The 16604-nt window shown below is 47.9% G+C and overlaps 1 protein-coding gene across 2 annotated transcripts; it reads left to right on the top strand.

Moving 5' to 3' along the window:
- The first annotated feature begins 1033 nt into the window (after window positions 1-1033).
- On the top strand, window positions 1034-12993 carry Abhd4 (abhydrolase domain containing 4, N-acyl phospholipase B). 2 transcript variants are annotated; one of them, XM_051195743.1, is made up of 7 exons: window positions 1034-1164; window positions 4117-4205; window positions 5815-6187; window positions 6345-6499; window positions 8235-8346; window positions 10557-10743; window positions 11621-12993. In XM_051195743.1, the coding sequence occupies exons 1-7, from the start codon at window positions 1103-1105 to the stop codon at window positions 11708-11710; spliced, it is 1068 nt and encodes a 355-aa protein (XP_051051700.1). In that variant the 5' UTR covers window positions 1034-1102; the 3' UTR covers window positions 11711-12993. The 2 variants fall into 2 exon arrangements, with proteins under 2 accessions (XP_051051700.1, XP_051051701.1); XM_051195744.1 differs by having other exon boundaries at window positions 1132-1277.
- Window positions 12994-16604: the final 3611 nt, after the last annotated feature.

Raw genomic sequence — 16604 nt, 5'->3', positions numbered from 1 at the left:
ACACACACACAGTGTATATGTATAAAAATCTCAGAAAGAGGTAGGTAGGCAAGGGGAAAAAGAAAAGTAATTTTGTAAATGTCTCTTTCCTGAAGTATGGTTTTAACCTAATAGAGTGGATAATCTGAGATGCAGCAGCTCCAGGGATGTCACACCCCCCTTGCCAGTTCAAATGAACTCTGTAGCTAGCTTCAGGATTTGGCTGTGCTGCAGAACCCACCTGAAATGTGCTCAGAGTTAAGTCACATCCCACCACCCTGTACCCCACATACATGAAGCATGCCCAGCCTTACATGTTAGTCCTTTATTAGGCCCTCCTTTGGAACGGGGGTGGGGGTGGGGTGGGTGTCCTCCAAGTGGAAGCAGGATCTAGCTACTTTTTCCTTTGAAACTAGGTTGGCCAGACATCCCCAGAGCAGTTTATCTTGACAGATGTCACGCCTTTACTTAGAGCTGTAAATACAGGATGTCCCAAATAGTGCCTGGAGCATACTTAGTCTTAAAAAATACTTTCTGTCTCAAACTCAAATTTAACTAGGCTTTTTGTTTGTTTTTTGGTGTGTGTGTGTGTGTGTGTGTGTGTGTGTGTGTGTGTGTGTGTGTGTGTTTGGAATTTGAAAATCTTGAATTACAATATCCATGGCCCGTTTGTAGGGAGCAACCTATGATGTCTCCGCGGACATAAGGACTGAGCTGTAGGGGGAAGCTCCAGAGTGTGAGGGAAAGGAAAGTCCAGAGTGTGAGGGAAAGGAAAGGCAGTTCCTTCACTCTTTTATTGAGGTGGAGGCCCAGCTGGTGGCATCCCAGTGAGGGACTCGGAGTTTTAAACTGCCTGTCTCCCTCTCTGTACCCCAAAGGTGAGTAAGGAGGACTAGGATCCTATTTTTTTCTAGATCCTAGTGTTAAGCCTGGACGCAGGCTGGCGGGAGCGAACAGAAGCAGTACCCAAATGGTTACAGCCCAGGCAAAGTGCAGACCTGCCGGCCAGGCCAGGGGCGCCAGTTCTTGAACTCCACTAGCGGCCTTGGCCCCGCCTCCAGCTCCGCCCCCTTTGTTATCCGATACTTCTCTGGGTCAGCTGGTGCTGGCGTCAGGCGGAGGGATGGGCTGGCTCAGCTCGACCCGGCAGGGCTTGTTTACTATGGCTGATGATCTGGAGCAGCAGTGAGTTACTCCTGTCCGTTTCTCTTTCTATCTCTGTCTGTCTGTCCGGGCCAGGATCCGGGGACTGTCTGTGGTTGCGGACAGCTTCAGACTTCCCCGCCTTTCCTTTTCAGGTTGGCTTCCAGGGAGGGATGGGGTGCGCTGAGGAGGCTGCGGAGCTGGGGGAGCGTTGAGGGATGAGCCTGTGTGCAGCCTGGGGATTCTGACTTTCCACTTAGTCTTGGTAACACAGTGTGATTGGTGGTGATGTGCGAGGGATAAGCTTGCTTTTCCAGCCCCCAAAGCAAGCTTGAGAGGCGCGGACAAGGGGGCAGCAGCCGGGTACTTGTCGAGACTTGCTCCTGGACTGAAGTCGTGGGTGTAAAGGCCCCGCAGAAGGCGTGGGAAGGAGGGAGAAGTCTCCACTGTGCTGGAATTAGTGTGGAACTGGCTTGCAACTTCCTCTAGCCCTTGGCCTCCTTGACATGTTCTGCTTACACTCCTAGTTGATGATATTTTTAATCATTATAAACACATGCTTACTGCAGTGGTTTCAGAATTAGGTTTTTAGATTGGGTGGGAGGAATACCGTTCATCCAAGGGCATCAAGTTTGGGATGCCACCTGTGGGTGGTATGATGATGGTTTAACAGGATCAGGAAAAAGTTGCTTTGAGAGAATGACTCAGCTCCAAGGGTTTCATGGGAACAGGGCCTTCCCTTGACCTAATATTTGTCCTTTTGGCAGAAAGAATTAACTTTGTAACAATAGTAAATAATAGCTTAGGGAACTTGAAGGAGCTGCCCAGGAGAGCATTGCTTTCTAAGAGGAAATTTACGATGCCTGCAGTGATTCTGGGAAACAGCATTAGAGCCAGAAAAGATGCAGGTCATTTAGCTCCCTTTTACAAATACAGCAGCAGATGCTGGTGCCCATAGAAGTTCAGGGACTTGTTCAAGATTTCCCGGGTCTAGAACAGGTTCTCTCCCAGCGTAGAACTGCTCTGTTAACTCCACGAGGACGAGGCACCACCCAGGCCAGTGTTAAGCCTATGGTTAAAGGGCTTTGTGCTATCTGCCTCAGTTTCCCACCTCAGCTCCTCCCTCCCTAATAGCAGACACACAGTGGGACAGGCACTGTTGCCTGTCCTCTTTCTGCATCAGTTTCTGGAGAAGAAAGGCAGAGGTGTGCACATAGCTCCCTGCACCCCTCACTCCCACCCCTTCCAGGACTGTGTGGACCACACTGCTGTCTGTAGGATGGCGTTTCTCTTGCAGACAGGAAGTTTCTTTTTTGAGACTGGCCAAGACCTGCGGTCCTGGTACTGGTGCTTCATCCAACATGGAATTCTGCTAGACTGTTAAGAGGGTCCTGGGTGTCCCTAGGATTAGATTGGTTGAGACTGGGGCGTTCATCTGTCCAAAGCCATTGGTGTTCCATTCACACAGCAACACTAGGTTTTCTTTCAAACTTCAAACTTTCATTGAGAGTGGCTACTTAAAAATAGTAGTAATGTATACAGGTAGTGATTCAGCTGAAGGAAAATAATGTTGATTGGGGGTTTATCAGTGCTAAGCAGTTTTCTATAAAGCTTTAGATGTTAATTCACAAAGTTTTTAGAAACTCGTGAAGCAGATACAATTACCTCCCATTTGCAGCTGACGAAACTGACACAGTAAACTAGTGTGCCATAGTCTCATTGCTAGTAAGTGGCCTTGCTGGATTAGAACCCTAGTTTCTGGCTTTAGATCACATTCCCTTCAGAAAACAGATGGAAATAAAATGTGGTTATGTACTGGAGTGTTCAGATGTGTCTTCAAAAATCAGAGGTCAGAAGACCCACAGAGGAGGTGTTCTTTTTCTAACTTTCTGGTGACCTTTCTGGACATCAGACTGTGAGGTAGAGGCTGGACTAAGTAATTTCCAATCTAAAAATCTGTACTTCACATGATGTTCAGGGTGCCCATTGTATATGCTGTGAGTAGATGGGATGGATGGTTCCTCCACAAGATGCCCTTGTCTTCTAATGCTCATACCCATAATCCCTTGCTGCAGCTTCTGGCCACCATCCTATACTATAGCCTTCACCTAGGTAGAGTTCACAAAAAAAGATATATAACATGAAAGATAGGGAAGGTAGAATAAAAACTGTAATTCATTGAGCAATTAAATTTTGGCAGGTACTGACAAGGTTCCTTTAGTATCTAGACCTCAAAGCCAGTGTATTTATCAGTGGCAGATCTGTGATTCAGATCCAGGAGTTCTGTTTACTCCAGAACCAGGGCTTGTAACCTCCATGGCTTAGTCACTGGGTGTGAAGGAGAAAGCAGGGTGAGTTACCAGTTTTACTCTAGGACATAGGTAAGCTTTCTTCTCACTTTACAACCTGAAAAATAAGCCAGAGGCAACCTGTATCTATCTCTCAGTGACATTAGGACATGAACCCAGATAACCCACCCCTGCTCCCTGACTACCCCAGCTCCAAGTTTACAGCTAAAGGATTTTGCAATGAGGGGCCAAAAGGCCCATACTTCTAGAATCGTGGAAGGCAACAGATGGTGTGAGAATTTGTCCACCTTATCCTCAAAGAACGGCTAGTTCTGGGGTGTGGCAAAGAATAATGGAAATATTAATTAATGTCGCTCCCTCTCCCTTTGGAATCTCCTTGAACATAAATATGATAACCAGTAAAAAGGGGGAGTTGTAAAGCTCCAGGAAGATAATAAATGTGGAAAGTCGAGTCTTGTGGACATGGTGTTCTGATCTACGAAGGGTCATTGTTAACAGCCACTGCCAAGGAAGAGTGTCAACGTATCAGATTGCTAAGGCATTGCTGCCACTGAAGGCCATGGAGGACTGGCCTCCTGAGGCTGGGGACACCTTGTGCCCTGATAACGCATGGAGCTGTCAGCAAGGCTGAGGATGCAAGTGTTCCCTTTTCAGCGTTGCCAACAAGTGCCTCTCTATCTTGCAGGCCTCAGGGCTGGCTGAGTAGCTGGCTCCCCACTTGGCGCCCCACTTCCATGTCTCAGCTGAAGAATGTGGAAGCCAGGATCCTCCAGTGTAAGTAGAGTGGGCAGTTTGCTCTTCCCTTTAAAAAGTCTGGAAGGGCACAAGAGCTTCTTCCTCAAGCTGGGTCCACTAAGCCCACTGATCCCGATGAGCAGTGCATGGGCCAGAGGAAAGAAACTCAGTGGTTTGAGGGGAGAGACAGACAGTACACAGTACACAGCGGTCCCTCAACTCTCTAGGTAGCCCTTCTACATCCTACAGCTTCACCTTAAACCCTATACATTCCAATGTGCATTAACTCACACATATTTTACCCCTCCCTTCATCTTTTCCTATCTTTCATTTTCTTTCCTCTCTTCTAAACACATAGCTAGACACATTTTAATTCACTACCTTCCTATTTGAGTGTCAGCACTCCTATGTATCTATGCTGTTTCCTGCCTTCTGCTCAGGTGTAGCCTACCAGCTGTCTGGTTACCACCATTATTTGGAGTTCACACAGACCAGATGCCATGAGCAATGTTGAAGAAGGGTGACTAGCCTTTGGTTCAAACAAGACCCTGGGGTCATACCTCCCCATACCCCCACCCCATCATGATCCACCTGCTCTGACCAGTTGGAGCTATTCTCTGGGCCCAAAAGGAACTACAGCTTTCAAGCCTGTATCCAGATACAGTCTGACTCACCCAGGAAACTCTTTCATATGACTGTTGCCATACCAGCAAAGACAGACAGGCAGACAGACAGACCTGCCCACCTCAATGTCTAAGAGGAGTAAGCCCTTGGTTCAACCTGTTCTCATCACCTGGCTAGACCACAGTTCTCCCTGTTCATCTCCAATCATGTGCACATTCAAGAACAATGAGTTCAAGAGTTGTATGACATCAGGGATCCAAAGGGAATCTTTTCAGAAATAGTATGTTCCCTCTTATTGCCTACAGACCAAATTGTCTATAAATTTCACTTGGGTCTGAATTCATTAGTAAGTGAAGTATAAAAGAAAAATTACTCTGGTACTTATTAGGTCTTTGAGAATGACTACATAAAACTTGCCATTGGGAAGATACCATTCTCTAAGAACAACTGGGGATTTATGGCTAAGGAACAGGGTCAGTACGTGGAGATCACTAAAGGCATCAAGGACAGGAGGTTCTTTCTGAATGGATTCAGCAAGATACTTGCTGAAGAAAAGCCAAGGACTTACACATCAAATCAACAGTAGAAGCCAAGGGACTGGATCTAATCTAAAGACAGGGTTGGGGGAGGGGCTTGCCTTGCTGATGTGATTTAGGATTCGGCTAAGGCCAGGCTAAGGAGGCTGGAGCTGGATAGGGGCTGTTTAAGTTCATTTTTTGTTCCTGAGATAAAACACTGACCAAACCAAACTTGGAGAGGAAAGGTTTTACAGTTCAATAGCTTACTGGCTTGCTCCTCCTGGCTTCCTCGGCTTGTTTTCTCTTTATTTATTTATTTATTTGTTTGTTTTTTGAGACAGGGTTTTTCTAGTGGCCTGGCTGTCCTGGAACTTACTATGGAGACCAGGCTGACCTCCTAAGGTGATGCCTTTAGGAAGAAAGGAAATGAAGTGTAGTCCAGGCAAAATGTCTGTGCTCTCAAGACACATTCTTGTTGGTTTACCCTGGAATTCTTCCCTTCCCAGGTCTCCAGAACAAGTTCCTGGCCCGTTATGTTTCCCTCCCAAACCAGAACAAGATCTGGACGGTGACTGTGAGCCCAGAGCAAAAGGACCGCACCCCTCTGGTGATGGTGCATGGCTTTGGGGGCGGTGTGGGCCTCTGGATCCTCAACATGGATTCACTGAGTGCCCGCCGCACACTCCACACCTTTGATCTGCTCGGCTTTGGGCGAAGCTCAAGGCCAACCTTCCCAAGGGACCCAGAAGGAGCTGAAGATGAGTTTGTGACCTCAATAGAGACATGGCGGGAGACCATGGGAATCCCCACCATGATCCTCCTGGGGCACAGTTTGGGGGGATTCCTGGCCACTTCTTACTCTATCAAGTACCCAGAAAGGTAATGTGACATTACCCTCCTCCCTCATGAGCTGAGGTCATGCCTCAGTAGGCACATTCCAATATTTATTTCCAGTAATGCTCTCATTTCCCAGCAGTTTGAGCCATGATACCTCTAAGTGAATACAGTGTATCCTCTATTTTTTCTGTTAATGTAGAGTTAAACACCTTATCCTGGTGGACCCATGGGGCTTTCCCCTACGACCAACTGACCCCAGTGAGATCCGTGCACCTCCAACCTGGGTCAAGGCTGTGGCATCTGTCCTGGGACGTTCCAATCCACTGGCTGTTCTTCGAGTGGCTGGGCCTTGGGGTGAGTCACCTTCAGGAGAGGAACCCTGTCTTTAAATTGAGGCCACCCCATTCACTACAGCTTGCCTTGGTGTGCCTGGTCTCCTATCATCCTCACTTGTTCATAAACAGAGCCCTGACCTGGCACTGTCACCTAAAACTGACAGTCAAGACCTCTTTATTGGAGGTTTCAGGTGATTGATAATTTCCCTCCATCTGCATCAGCAGATAGAACAGAATGGCTGCCTTATATGTTGGCAGATCCCAGAGAAAGGAAGGGGCTATGCTGTGTGCCTTCTCTGCTGTGAGTTTGTTTGACAACCTGCGGGTGACTCGAGTGCAGTGACCATCACTGGGTCCCGTTGCATGGCTCACGAGCACCTAGAGCAAGGAGGGTTCTGAACCTCAGCTTCTAAAGTAGCACAGTGCAGAAAATCCCTCTGAGCCATGCACTGCTGTAGGGAAGCGCCCCAGCTCCCTCTGTCCCGGGTTTCTTAGCACTAAGCAGCTGTCAGGAGATTCTCATGAAAGAGACAGAAAGCGCCCACCACACATAGTGTATGTCAGAGGCTCTGCATTCTCACCTCACATGGTCCATAGGCTTCCCTCCCTTTGAGAAGCGTTTTAACACTGGTAAAATGCAGACTCCTTTGGAAAGATTGGTGACCCTGTATTGTACTGATAGCTTATGTTTGTATAGAAATTTTCATAGTCACTTGTACAGTGGCTGAAACAGAATGGCTCTTAAGAAAGTGGGGAATGCACATTGATGTAGAAGGTAACAGGACTTCTGGTAGAAGGGAAAGCAAGGAACACAGATGCCAAAGAGGAGCAGGTAGGCACAGGGCTGACCTCAGAGTCCAGGTGACTCCAGCAGAGCCCCCCCCCCAACCTCCCTGCTCTAGCCATTCTCCCCTTCCCTGGCCTTGGACCTGGCCAGGTCCGTCCAGGGCCTCGGCTACTGTGTTGGGTGGCTGCCTGGCAGCCATGGAGGGTTGTGTCAGAAGATGGCAGGGCCTGTGGCTATATCAGTGCACCTCCCCACATACTGCCAGGACAGAGAAAGTCCTCACAATCCGCCTACATTCTTATCGCTTATATCTGCACTGTGATGAAAGGCACAGTGCCTGAGCCTGGGCCAGCTAAGGTCACCTTTCCGTGTGCTCTGTTACAGCCTGAAAATGAGATAGTACTTGGAAAATGATAGTTTCATCTCCACCTTCAGAAGAGTAGAAAGCCATGAATGTTCCCATGGGGGGGGGGCACAACTCAGACCATAAATGAAAATTCTCTCAACTGCAGACCCTCACAGAACTTGGGAACCTGTAGGGAAAGTCTTGGGACTTACTGGAGTGAAAATTCCTGGTTCCTTGGGGATGTCAGGCTGCCATTAAACTCACTGGTGACCAACAGCCACTGCTGCTTCCCTGCAGGGTTCTGCACTCTTTTTGCCACTGCCATGTTAAATGCATGAAGGGAATAAATCCTTAGAGAGATAAATTTGGTTAAGTTTGTTTAAACATAAGCAAGCAGGCGTTTGTTCTCTCCACCCTCACTGCCGCTCCACAGTTTTTAGTGGGTTTGGTTTGGGTGGTAGTGGTTGTTCTTTGTAGGGGCTTAAAGTAGGGTCTCGCTGTGTTCCCTGACTGACCTTGAACTTGAAACAATCCTCCTGCCTCTGCATGCTGAGGGCTGGAATTGCAGGCACATGCCACCATTCCCAGCATCAGGCTGTTGTTTCTTCTGTCCTCTCCCAGGGCCTGGGCTGGTGCAGAGATTCCGTCCAGACTTCAAGCGCAAGTTTGCAGACTTCTTCGAGGATGATACCATCTCGGAATATATCTACCACTGCAATGCACAGAATCCCAGGTAAGGGCGGCTCCCAGGACCAGCCCCACACAATGGCTTAAAGAGCTGCAATCGTATGCTTTATGCTTCTTCAACAAAACCTCGACTCGGGAATATAAGTACCAGCAGGCTTGCTCATTTCCAGAGAGTTCCTTAGGGGTGGTCACTAAAGGTATAGAAGATAATGAATTTAATTAACCAAACTGTCCCTCTCTAGAGGAAGACCTCATGGCTTCCCTGGGGATCAGCAACTGGCCTGATGAGCAACAGTGTGGGAAACATTTAAAAGGCTGTTTTTAACTGAAGAGTTGATTTAAAAAAAAATTTTTTTTTTTGTTGTTGGGTTTTGGTTTGATTTTATAGGCAAATGTGGCTTTTGTTTGCTTGTTTGTTTGTTTTTAAGGCAAATAGAGAAAGAGAAATCTTTGTCCATCCACAATCTGCAATTTCTAAATTTCCTCATTTCCAGTTCAATGTGTTGTGTAACATTGCTTCAGAGAGACTCCTAGAATGTGTCCCCTTGTATACATACATGTGACATATCTATAGAATACATTTCTAGAATACATTCAAAGAAAGAATATGTGTTTATTTCAATTACATGCACTATGAAATAGCTTAGAATTGGCATAAAAATTCTTTCCCTCTTTTAGAAGTGTAGAAGTTTCCTGAGAACTGTGAGAAGTTCTCATCTCTGGCTACTCACAGGCAAACTCTGGAAGCTTGCTGACCTGCAGTTTTGGCAGCATTGACAGCCTGGACAGGGCCAGGAAAGTAATCTCCCATAGCCAGGCCCTGTGAGAGGCTGGCACCAGCAGGTCTCTTTGGTAGCACCACCCTGTGGAGCCCTCACCCTGACCCTGCAGGAGCCACAAACACTACCACCTCTTTCCAGGCCTGTCCAAGTCACTGTGGGCCCAAGGCAGTGAGGAAGGTGAGCCCAGCCTTCCAAACTAACGTGAGCATCAGTCTCGATGCAGTGTGGGAGCCAGTATTGCATTTGATTATAGCTCGCAGCAGGGTCCTAGTTAAACAATGTGCCATGGGAACCTCAGCAATCAAGGTGGGCACCCTCAGCTTCCTGCTCTCTGACTCCTCTCAGCCCTCATGGGCTTATTATCAGTCTATCAAGTGGCCAGCTCTCCTCCCCTTCCTTCAGACATCACTCCATTTTATAACACCCAGCTCTTTTACCATAGCTGACAAGTTTTCAGTAATTCCCATCAGCCCTTTGGAAAATAGGAACTCCAGCCACAGGGAAAATGTTTGAGTACTATTTTCTTCACGTCACTTAGACTTCATTCTTTTCATCTTGAACAAAGAAAGTGGACGTAGTCCCCTCCAGTTTCTATATGAAGAAATCACATGGTTATGTGACTTGCTAAGAAGACACGATCTGACAGACTGTAGAGTCTGTGGTGCAGTGTCTCCTGGAGATGTTCTCTGCTTCTGTTGGCCTAGACAGAGTTCATCCTGGGGTGTAAAGGAAACCAGAAATGTAACTACACTGAACAGGCAGAGCCCAGGAGGGGACATTGTTCTCAAACTCCCTACCTCCCACAAAAGCTGCAAGCTAGTTGGAAAGCTGGCTTCTGTCCCAGACTCACACAAGCCTGATAGGGAGATTGAATTCACATTTGTGTCCCCGTAGCAGCAGCTGCTGACCCTGAGTCTCAAACTCCTGGTGGGTCTTCATTCTTAATCCCAGAATGTCTTTAGCACATCCTTCTCAGTAAAACATTCTTCAACGTTCACCTCCAGTGAATTTTCCCTCCATCTCCTCAGCAGCTAAGCCCCTTACCTGTGTCCTGTAGCTCTGACCCCCTTTCATAATCCTTGGGACGTTTTGAGTTAAAGTGTAGTCATCGGATTATTTATTTAGCCACCACCTTCCAAAGATGTAAGCAACAGTGCTAGCTCCAAGTAGGGTAGGCCCAGCAGCGCATCGGTCCCGTCCCTGTGTCCCTTCACCCAGCCCAGGTGTAAATACATGTTGCATAAATACTCACTGTGTTCTTGGACAGCTCTCTTTGTCGTGGGGGTTTTCACAAGCATGCCCTGAGGCATGTCACTCATCTCCTAATCTCATCAATATTCCATGAGCCAGCACTGGCTAAGAGGAGAATATAAAGACAGTAAGGTCCAGCCCAGCCTCAGAAAAGCATCGAGTTCACATTTTCTGCTTCAGGGTTTGTTTACCTGTCAGTTACCTCCCTGTTTTGTTCTGTCAGTGGGGAAACGGCCTTCAAAGCCATGATGGAGTCTTTCGGCTGGGCCCGGCGCCCCATGTTGGAACGAATTCACTTAATTCGAAAAGATGTGCCCATCACCATGATCTATGGGGCTAACACCTGGATAGATACCAGCACGGGGAAAAAGGTGAAGATGCAAAGGCCGGATTCCTATGTCCGGGATCTGGTAGGTTGGCTTGCCAAGAACTGGGAGTCACAGTGGACAGTGAGTAGGAAAGTCTTGGGTGACAAAGGGTAATCAAAATCAGGATGAAAATATACAGATGAGATAGAGCACTGGCTTTGAAATCTACCCCCAAATCCCTGCTGGATGGATAGTTAAGAATTTCCCTTGTCTGTGTAGTCCAGTTCAGCTTAAAGGCAAGTTCCTGGTGAGCAGCCAGGCATGTGCTTCCATTCCAGACCTTCAGCCTCCCCACCATCCCTGCTAAACCAGAGTAGCAGGATGCATAGCAGAGATGTGGTGGAAGACTTCCTGCCACCCTTCTGTCTCCTGCACCTCCCATCCCCACTGAATCACCTATGGCCTGCTTCCTGCATGAAATAAACAGACCAGTGGTGGGGCTTGGGAGTAGGAAAGATGGTGGATGTCCCCTAAAATAAAATGGCTTTAGACATTCATTGCTCCCCAAAGGGATGCACAAGATCCAGAGAAAAAGTAGTGTCTTCCTTCTGAGGAGAGCTGAGGGCTTTGGGGTGGGAGAAGGAATTGTTGCAACCACTCTCAGTGCTGGGACTGAGAGCTGAGTGGTGCAACCACTCCCAGTGCTGGGACCGAGAGCTGAGTGGTGTGACCACTCCCCAGTGCTGGGGCTGAGAGCTGAGTGGTGTGACCACTCCCCAGTGCTGGGGCCGAGAGCTGAGTGGTGTGACCACTCCCCAGTGCTGGGGCCGAGAGCTGAGTGGTGTGACCACTCCCCAGTGCTGGGGCTGAGAGCTGAGTGGTGTGACCACTCCCCAGTGCTGGGGCCGAGAGCTGAGTGGTGTGACCACGCCCCAGTGCTGGGACCGAGAGCTGATCCCCCACTGTCATCTGTCCACAGGAGATAGAGGGTGCATCGCACCACGTCTATGCCGACCAGCCACACATCTTCAATGCTGTAGTAGAAGAGATCTGTAACTCGGTTGACTGAGCTGCTCTGAGGGAAGAGGAGGAAGCCAGAGTTGCTGTCACCTCCCTGTCTTAGTCAGAACCTCTGTCCTTTTCTCACCAACTAACACGTGCCAGCCAGGCAGAGTCGGGCTGCTCCCGAGATAGGACCACAGTGAAAAAGAGCACTTCTGATCCCATGCTGAGGGCAAGAGGCAGAATCCACAAGAGGCCTTGAACTCCCTGCTCTGGGGAAGAGCATAAAGGGTTGCCTAGTGCCACCCATCTCTCCAAACCAAGTGTTACCAGGTTGTGATTATGAGGAGATTGCACAAGCCATGCTGTATCCCTGCATGGCCTTCCCTTCCTCTGGACAGAGGAGGGCTCCAAGCAGCCTTTCTAGTTTGGGAATGTGTTTGAGTAGGTTCCATACAGGAACATCTCCGTTCTCCATCACTCCATGCCTCTATCCAAACCCAGTTCCCACTTACCAAGAGCAGCTCTGTTCACCTGCACAGCCCCTTCTGTGACCTTGGAGGTCACATCCCAAGCCCTTACTGGCAGATGAGGAAGATCAGGGCAGGATGGAATGATGGCTTCCAGCACATGTTGCAAGCTTCATTCACTAAGGTCCCATGCAGACCCCGCTGCTGTGGAGCTGGTTTGAAACTAGTCTTGCTCCATCTTCTAACCTGTTGCACAGGTACACTGTCACCTTGCCCTGTGTCTCAATCCTGGTTGCCTAAATTGGGACACTCAAGACCCTTTCCCCTTCTTCCTCCCACTATGAGGCTGGAAGCCTCTTCTGTGCCTTGGGCCCTAAAGCCCCATGTGTAGTATGAAGCAAAGATGGCTCCTGGTGGAAAAGGAGAAAGGCCCTTCGACCCTAGAGTCATGTCTGGATTCACAAAGTCCACAAGTACCTGCAGCATTTTCTACATAGCCCCAGAGCTGAGGTCCCCCTAGAGCCCCTGCCCATGGCTCACTGAGGAACTTCAAGCCAGCAGTTCTCCATCCTCATCAGCCACAAAATGCTCCTCACTGCCTGACCCTCTATGCCTGTCATCTGTCACCATGGTCTCCAACTCACTCTGCTTCAAAATTACCCATCAGCCCTCTCCCACGGATCTCATTCCAGGTCCTGCTCTAAGGCTCTTGGGACTAGGCTGGGCCTGGCCCCAGAGGCAGGGCAGTTCCTGCCTGATCCTTCTCTTTTATAAAGCCAACCCTTTCACCAGAATAGTATTAACTCCTGGTGCTTTGTACTACTGGTCCAGCTGCCTCGGGCTCCTTTTCTATATTAATAAAGAAGAGTAAAAACTGTTAGTTATGATGATGTTTAATACTGATCCACAAGACCACTGAGTGAGTAGTACTGGCCCACAGCAGTCCACGTGGTCCCCAAACAAGAGAATGGAGTGAAAGAGGTACCACTCCCATGCCACTCCTCATCACAGACTATCTCAGACAGCCCAGGCATGATGGAAGAGTTAGTCTGAAGCACAGGTGTCTTAAACCTCAGTCAACAGAATCATGAGGTGCCAGGTGCTGTGCTCTGCCCAGTCAGTGCCCTGTCAACCTAGGTCGAGGCCTTTACAGCCCTGCTCCCCCTACTCTCCATTCTCTTGAGTCTCGGCTCAGACATTCCTTACACAGTGACACCTGCCCATCCCACCTCCTCCATGGAGACCCAAGTGCTTATCTTTGGGATTGTAAACTGGACTAAAGTGAGCTGCTTAGTGGTAAAGAGCCCTTACTGCTCTTCCAGAGACCTAAGTTCAGTCCCCAGCACCCATGTTCTATGGTCTGGTAGCTACCTCAAACTCTGTTCCCAAGTGGATCTGACATGACACCTGGCTTCTGCAGCCATTTGCACACACATGCCCACTTAAAACAAATGGGATGGAGTGATGGCTTAGCAATTAACAGCACTTGCTGCTCTTGCAGAGAACACTTCAGTTCTCAGAAGACTCACAAATACTTGTAACACCAGTTCCAAGGCATCCAATGTATGCTCTAGCCTCTGTGGATGCATGCATGCGTGTGTGGTGCACATAAGCTCACACAGACACACACACACACACATAGATTTTAAATAAAAAAAACTCAAGATTATCACTTGTTTAATATCTGTGTTTCATCCCTAAACAGAAGCTGTGTATTGATAAGGGGCATATTTGGTATTTATTTCCATAATAAATGTTGGTTTTGATCAAGTCAAAGAAGTAAGATATACCAGATAATCAAAACAATGTTTAAATCATCACTATTAGTACCTGTACTTTCTGGCTAACTTCAAGTCAGCCCAGAATCCCAGCTCTAACTGCAAGTGACACATGCTGTGCAAATAGATGAACTCATGGGCAAACAGACACAAATGCCTTCTGGGGTGATTACAGAGCCCAGCCTTGGCACAGGACCATCTATGCTGGAGGTTGTTGTATGGTGAACACATTTTAGCTCTACTATATATGTCAAGAGACAAGGATTACAAAAATGAAAGACATGTTCGCTTGATGAGAAATCCCAGTCTCTGTGGAGAGAGACACAACCAATATTTAGGTAATTAAAAACTATAGCTGAAAAGTGATGACTTTGACAGGAAGCCTATTGCAGCAGTGATGGCAGCTGAGCCTGAAGGGAGGGTGGCAGGCGGGAGAGGACAGTGAGAGAGAGAAAACCCACTGGTTCTGGGAGGCATTTGAGGAGATGCATTGAGGAGGCTGTGTAAAGAATGTATTCATTTTCTCTCTAAAAGAGTTTGGGGGGGCAGTGGGAGGAGGTACATGCCACATGGCACATGTTGGTTACCTCCTTCTACCTTTGTGTGGGTTCCAGGGATCAGACTCCAGGAGTCATCAGGCTTGCAGTGGTAAGTGCCTCTACACACAGAGCCGTCTCACCCATCAAAGAATGTGTTCATTCTAAGAGAGAAACACTAGGCTGTTGGGGCGGCGGGATATGGCTCCAATCTAGTTTTGTTCATGAAAACCACATGGTGGAAGAAAACTGACCCCCACAAGTTGTTCTCTGAACTCCACATTTGTGCCATGGAATGTGCCTTACACACACACACACACACACACACACACACACACACACACACACACACAGTCTGATGAACATTCCTAACATTCCCAGGGCTGGAACGAGGAAACAACTGAACACACTAGCTAATTGGCACCATTCATAGTGGGCTCTGAGGACTAACAATGCCATGTGCTCAGGATCCTAAAGGCCTAGCAGTTTGTATGGAGAGATCGCCCAGATAAAGTGCCTTGAAGACACAGGAGATGCCGGGGCTACTGGGAAATATGCTGTATTTAAATGTTTTCATCAAGGTAGACCAAAATCAAGTCTGATTTTGTTGTCAAAAGGCTGGGAAACCCCTGAGGAGTGGCTGTCCACTCTCTGAGACAACACTACACTTTAAGAGCACAATGGCAAGTGCAGTGTGTAGGCAGAGAAAAGGACCCTATGTGGCTAGTGGCCAACATAGTGTCCCCAGAGGTGTGCAATGACTGGTGTGGCGTCACTTCAGACATCATGTGACCTTTGGATTCACACAGAACCTTCCTTGGATGGGATGATAATTACTCTTCTCGTTGCAATTTAAGAAAAGGGGATTGTTTTAGCTCAGGGGTGGGGGAGACAGAACATGATGGAGAAAACACAGCAGCAGGAGCCTGAAGCTGTCCATCATTGCATCCACAGAGATGAAACTGCTGCTCCTCTCACTTTCTCCTTTTTATTCAGCCAGGAACCCCACTCATGAGATGGAACCACCCACGTTCAGGACGGGTCTCTCCACGTGAGTGGAAACTCTTTGGAAATGACCTCCCAGACTCATCCAGATTTTGTCTCCCTGGTGGGTCTAAATCCCACCATCACAGATATGGTAGAAAAGTTCCTTGTCTTTCCTTCCCCCTTTTGTCCCCTCCCCACACACACAAGAACCTAGTCTACCTTGCAGGATGCCTGAGAGTGCGAAGGTGAGCTGCAGTCCAAGTCTGGTGAAGTATCTCAGCATGAACCACCTCTTCTCCAATTATTTTTAGGTTTTGTTTGTCACAGTTTTGCTTTTTGAGTCAGGGTCTCATTGTTTGGCCTAGGCTGGCCTAGAACTTATCCTGTAGCCCGGACTAGACTAGAATTTACATCCTTCTGCTTTGTTCTCCCAAGTGCTGGGATACAGGTGTGTTCTACCATGACCAGCTGTTTTTCATAGTGTTAAGTCCAATACTATTACTCACAAAAATCTCTGTCACTATCCTGCCAAAGGTCACTGTTGGCTGAGGCCTGGGAGGAAAACTAATCCCTGGCCAGCACATTGGTGAGAATAACTCACTCCTAGACAACACCAATAGTTCATTCATGGTTCTGGGTGCACAGGGTTCTTCTCTCCAACCCAAGAAAACTCTGTACCCCTGATTGGTGGCTTTGCTAAAGGATTAAAGGCTACAGACTTTGTCTCACTAGTAGTTGGTGTCCCTTTTCCCTGAAGTGTCCTGAGACCTAATTTGTTGTAATTCAGCAACCCCACATTTTAGCTAACACACATGAGAACAGATTGTACAAGGCAGCAGCTGAGGAAGGCTGAAGAGTGGGATTTGAAGCTTTCATTGATGTTATTTTCTCAATTTGAAGAATCTGATTTTGGATAAAAAGATGTGTATGCAGCATACAACTGGCAACATGAAGTGCTCAGGGGCCCCACTGTGTGCTTCTGAGTTAAAGCAATCCTCACCCCACAACCTCCCATGTAGCTAGTACTTCAGGTGTATACACCATATCCAACTTAGAGACAAGATTTTTGTCAAGCCTCACAACTCATGAGAGGAGATTTATCAGCCTCTGATGAATTTGTACGAAGATTAGTTAGGTATCATGTGTGTCTTTAAGTTTCCAGGGAAAAAGTCTTACAAATAAAACTGCAA

Source organism: Phodopus roborovskii, unplaced genomic scaffold (genome assembly GCF_943737965.1).
Source record: "Phodopus roborovskii unplaced genomic scaffold, PHOROB, whole genome shotgun sequence".
Taxonomy (NCBI): Eukaryota; Metazoa; Chordata; class Mammalia; order Rodentia; family Cricetidae; genus Phodopus; species Phodopus roborovskii.
Note: the sequence above shows the minus strand (reverse complement) of the source record. Positions and strands in the feature narration are given on the sequence as shown.

Excerpts from the sequence above, each read along its gene's own strand:
- Abhd4 (XM_051195743.1), top strand. The coding sequence starts at position 1,103 with ATGGGCTGGCTCAGCTCGACCCGGCAGGGCTTGTTTACTATGGCTGAT. Across the intron at positions 4,206-5,814 it reads GGAAGCCAGGATCCTCCAGT|GTCTCCAGAACAAGTTCCTG; the intron begins GTAAGTAGAGTG and ends TTCCCTTCCCAG. Across the intron at positions 6,500-8,234 it reads TCGAGTGGCTGGGCCTTGGG|GGCCTGGGCTGGTGCAGAGA; the intron begins GTGAGTCACCTT and ends GTCCTCTCCCAG.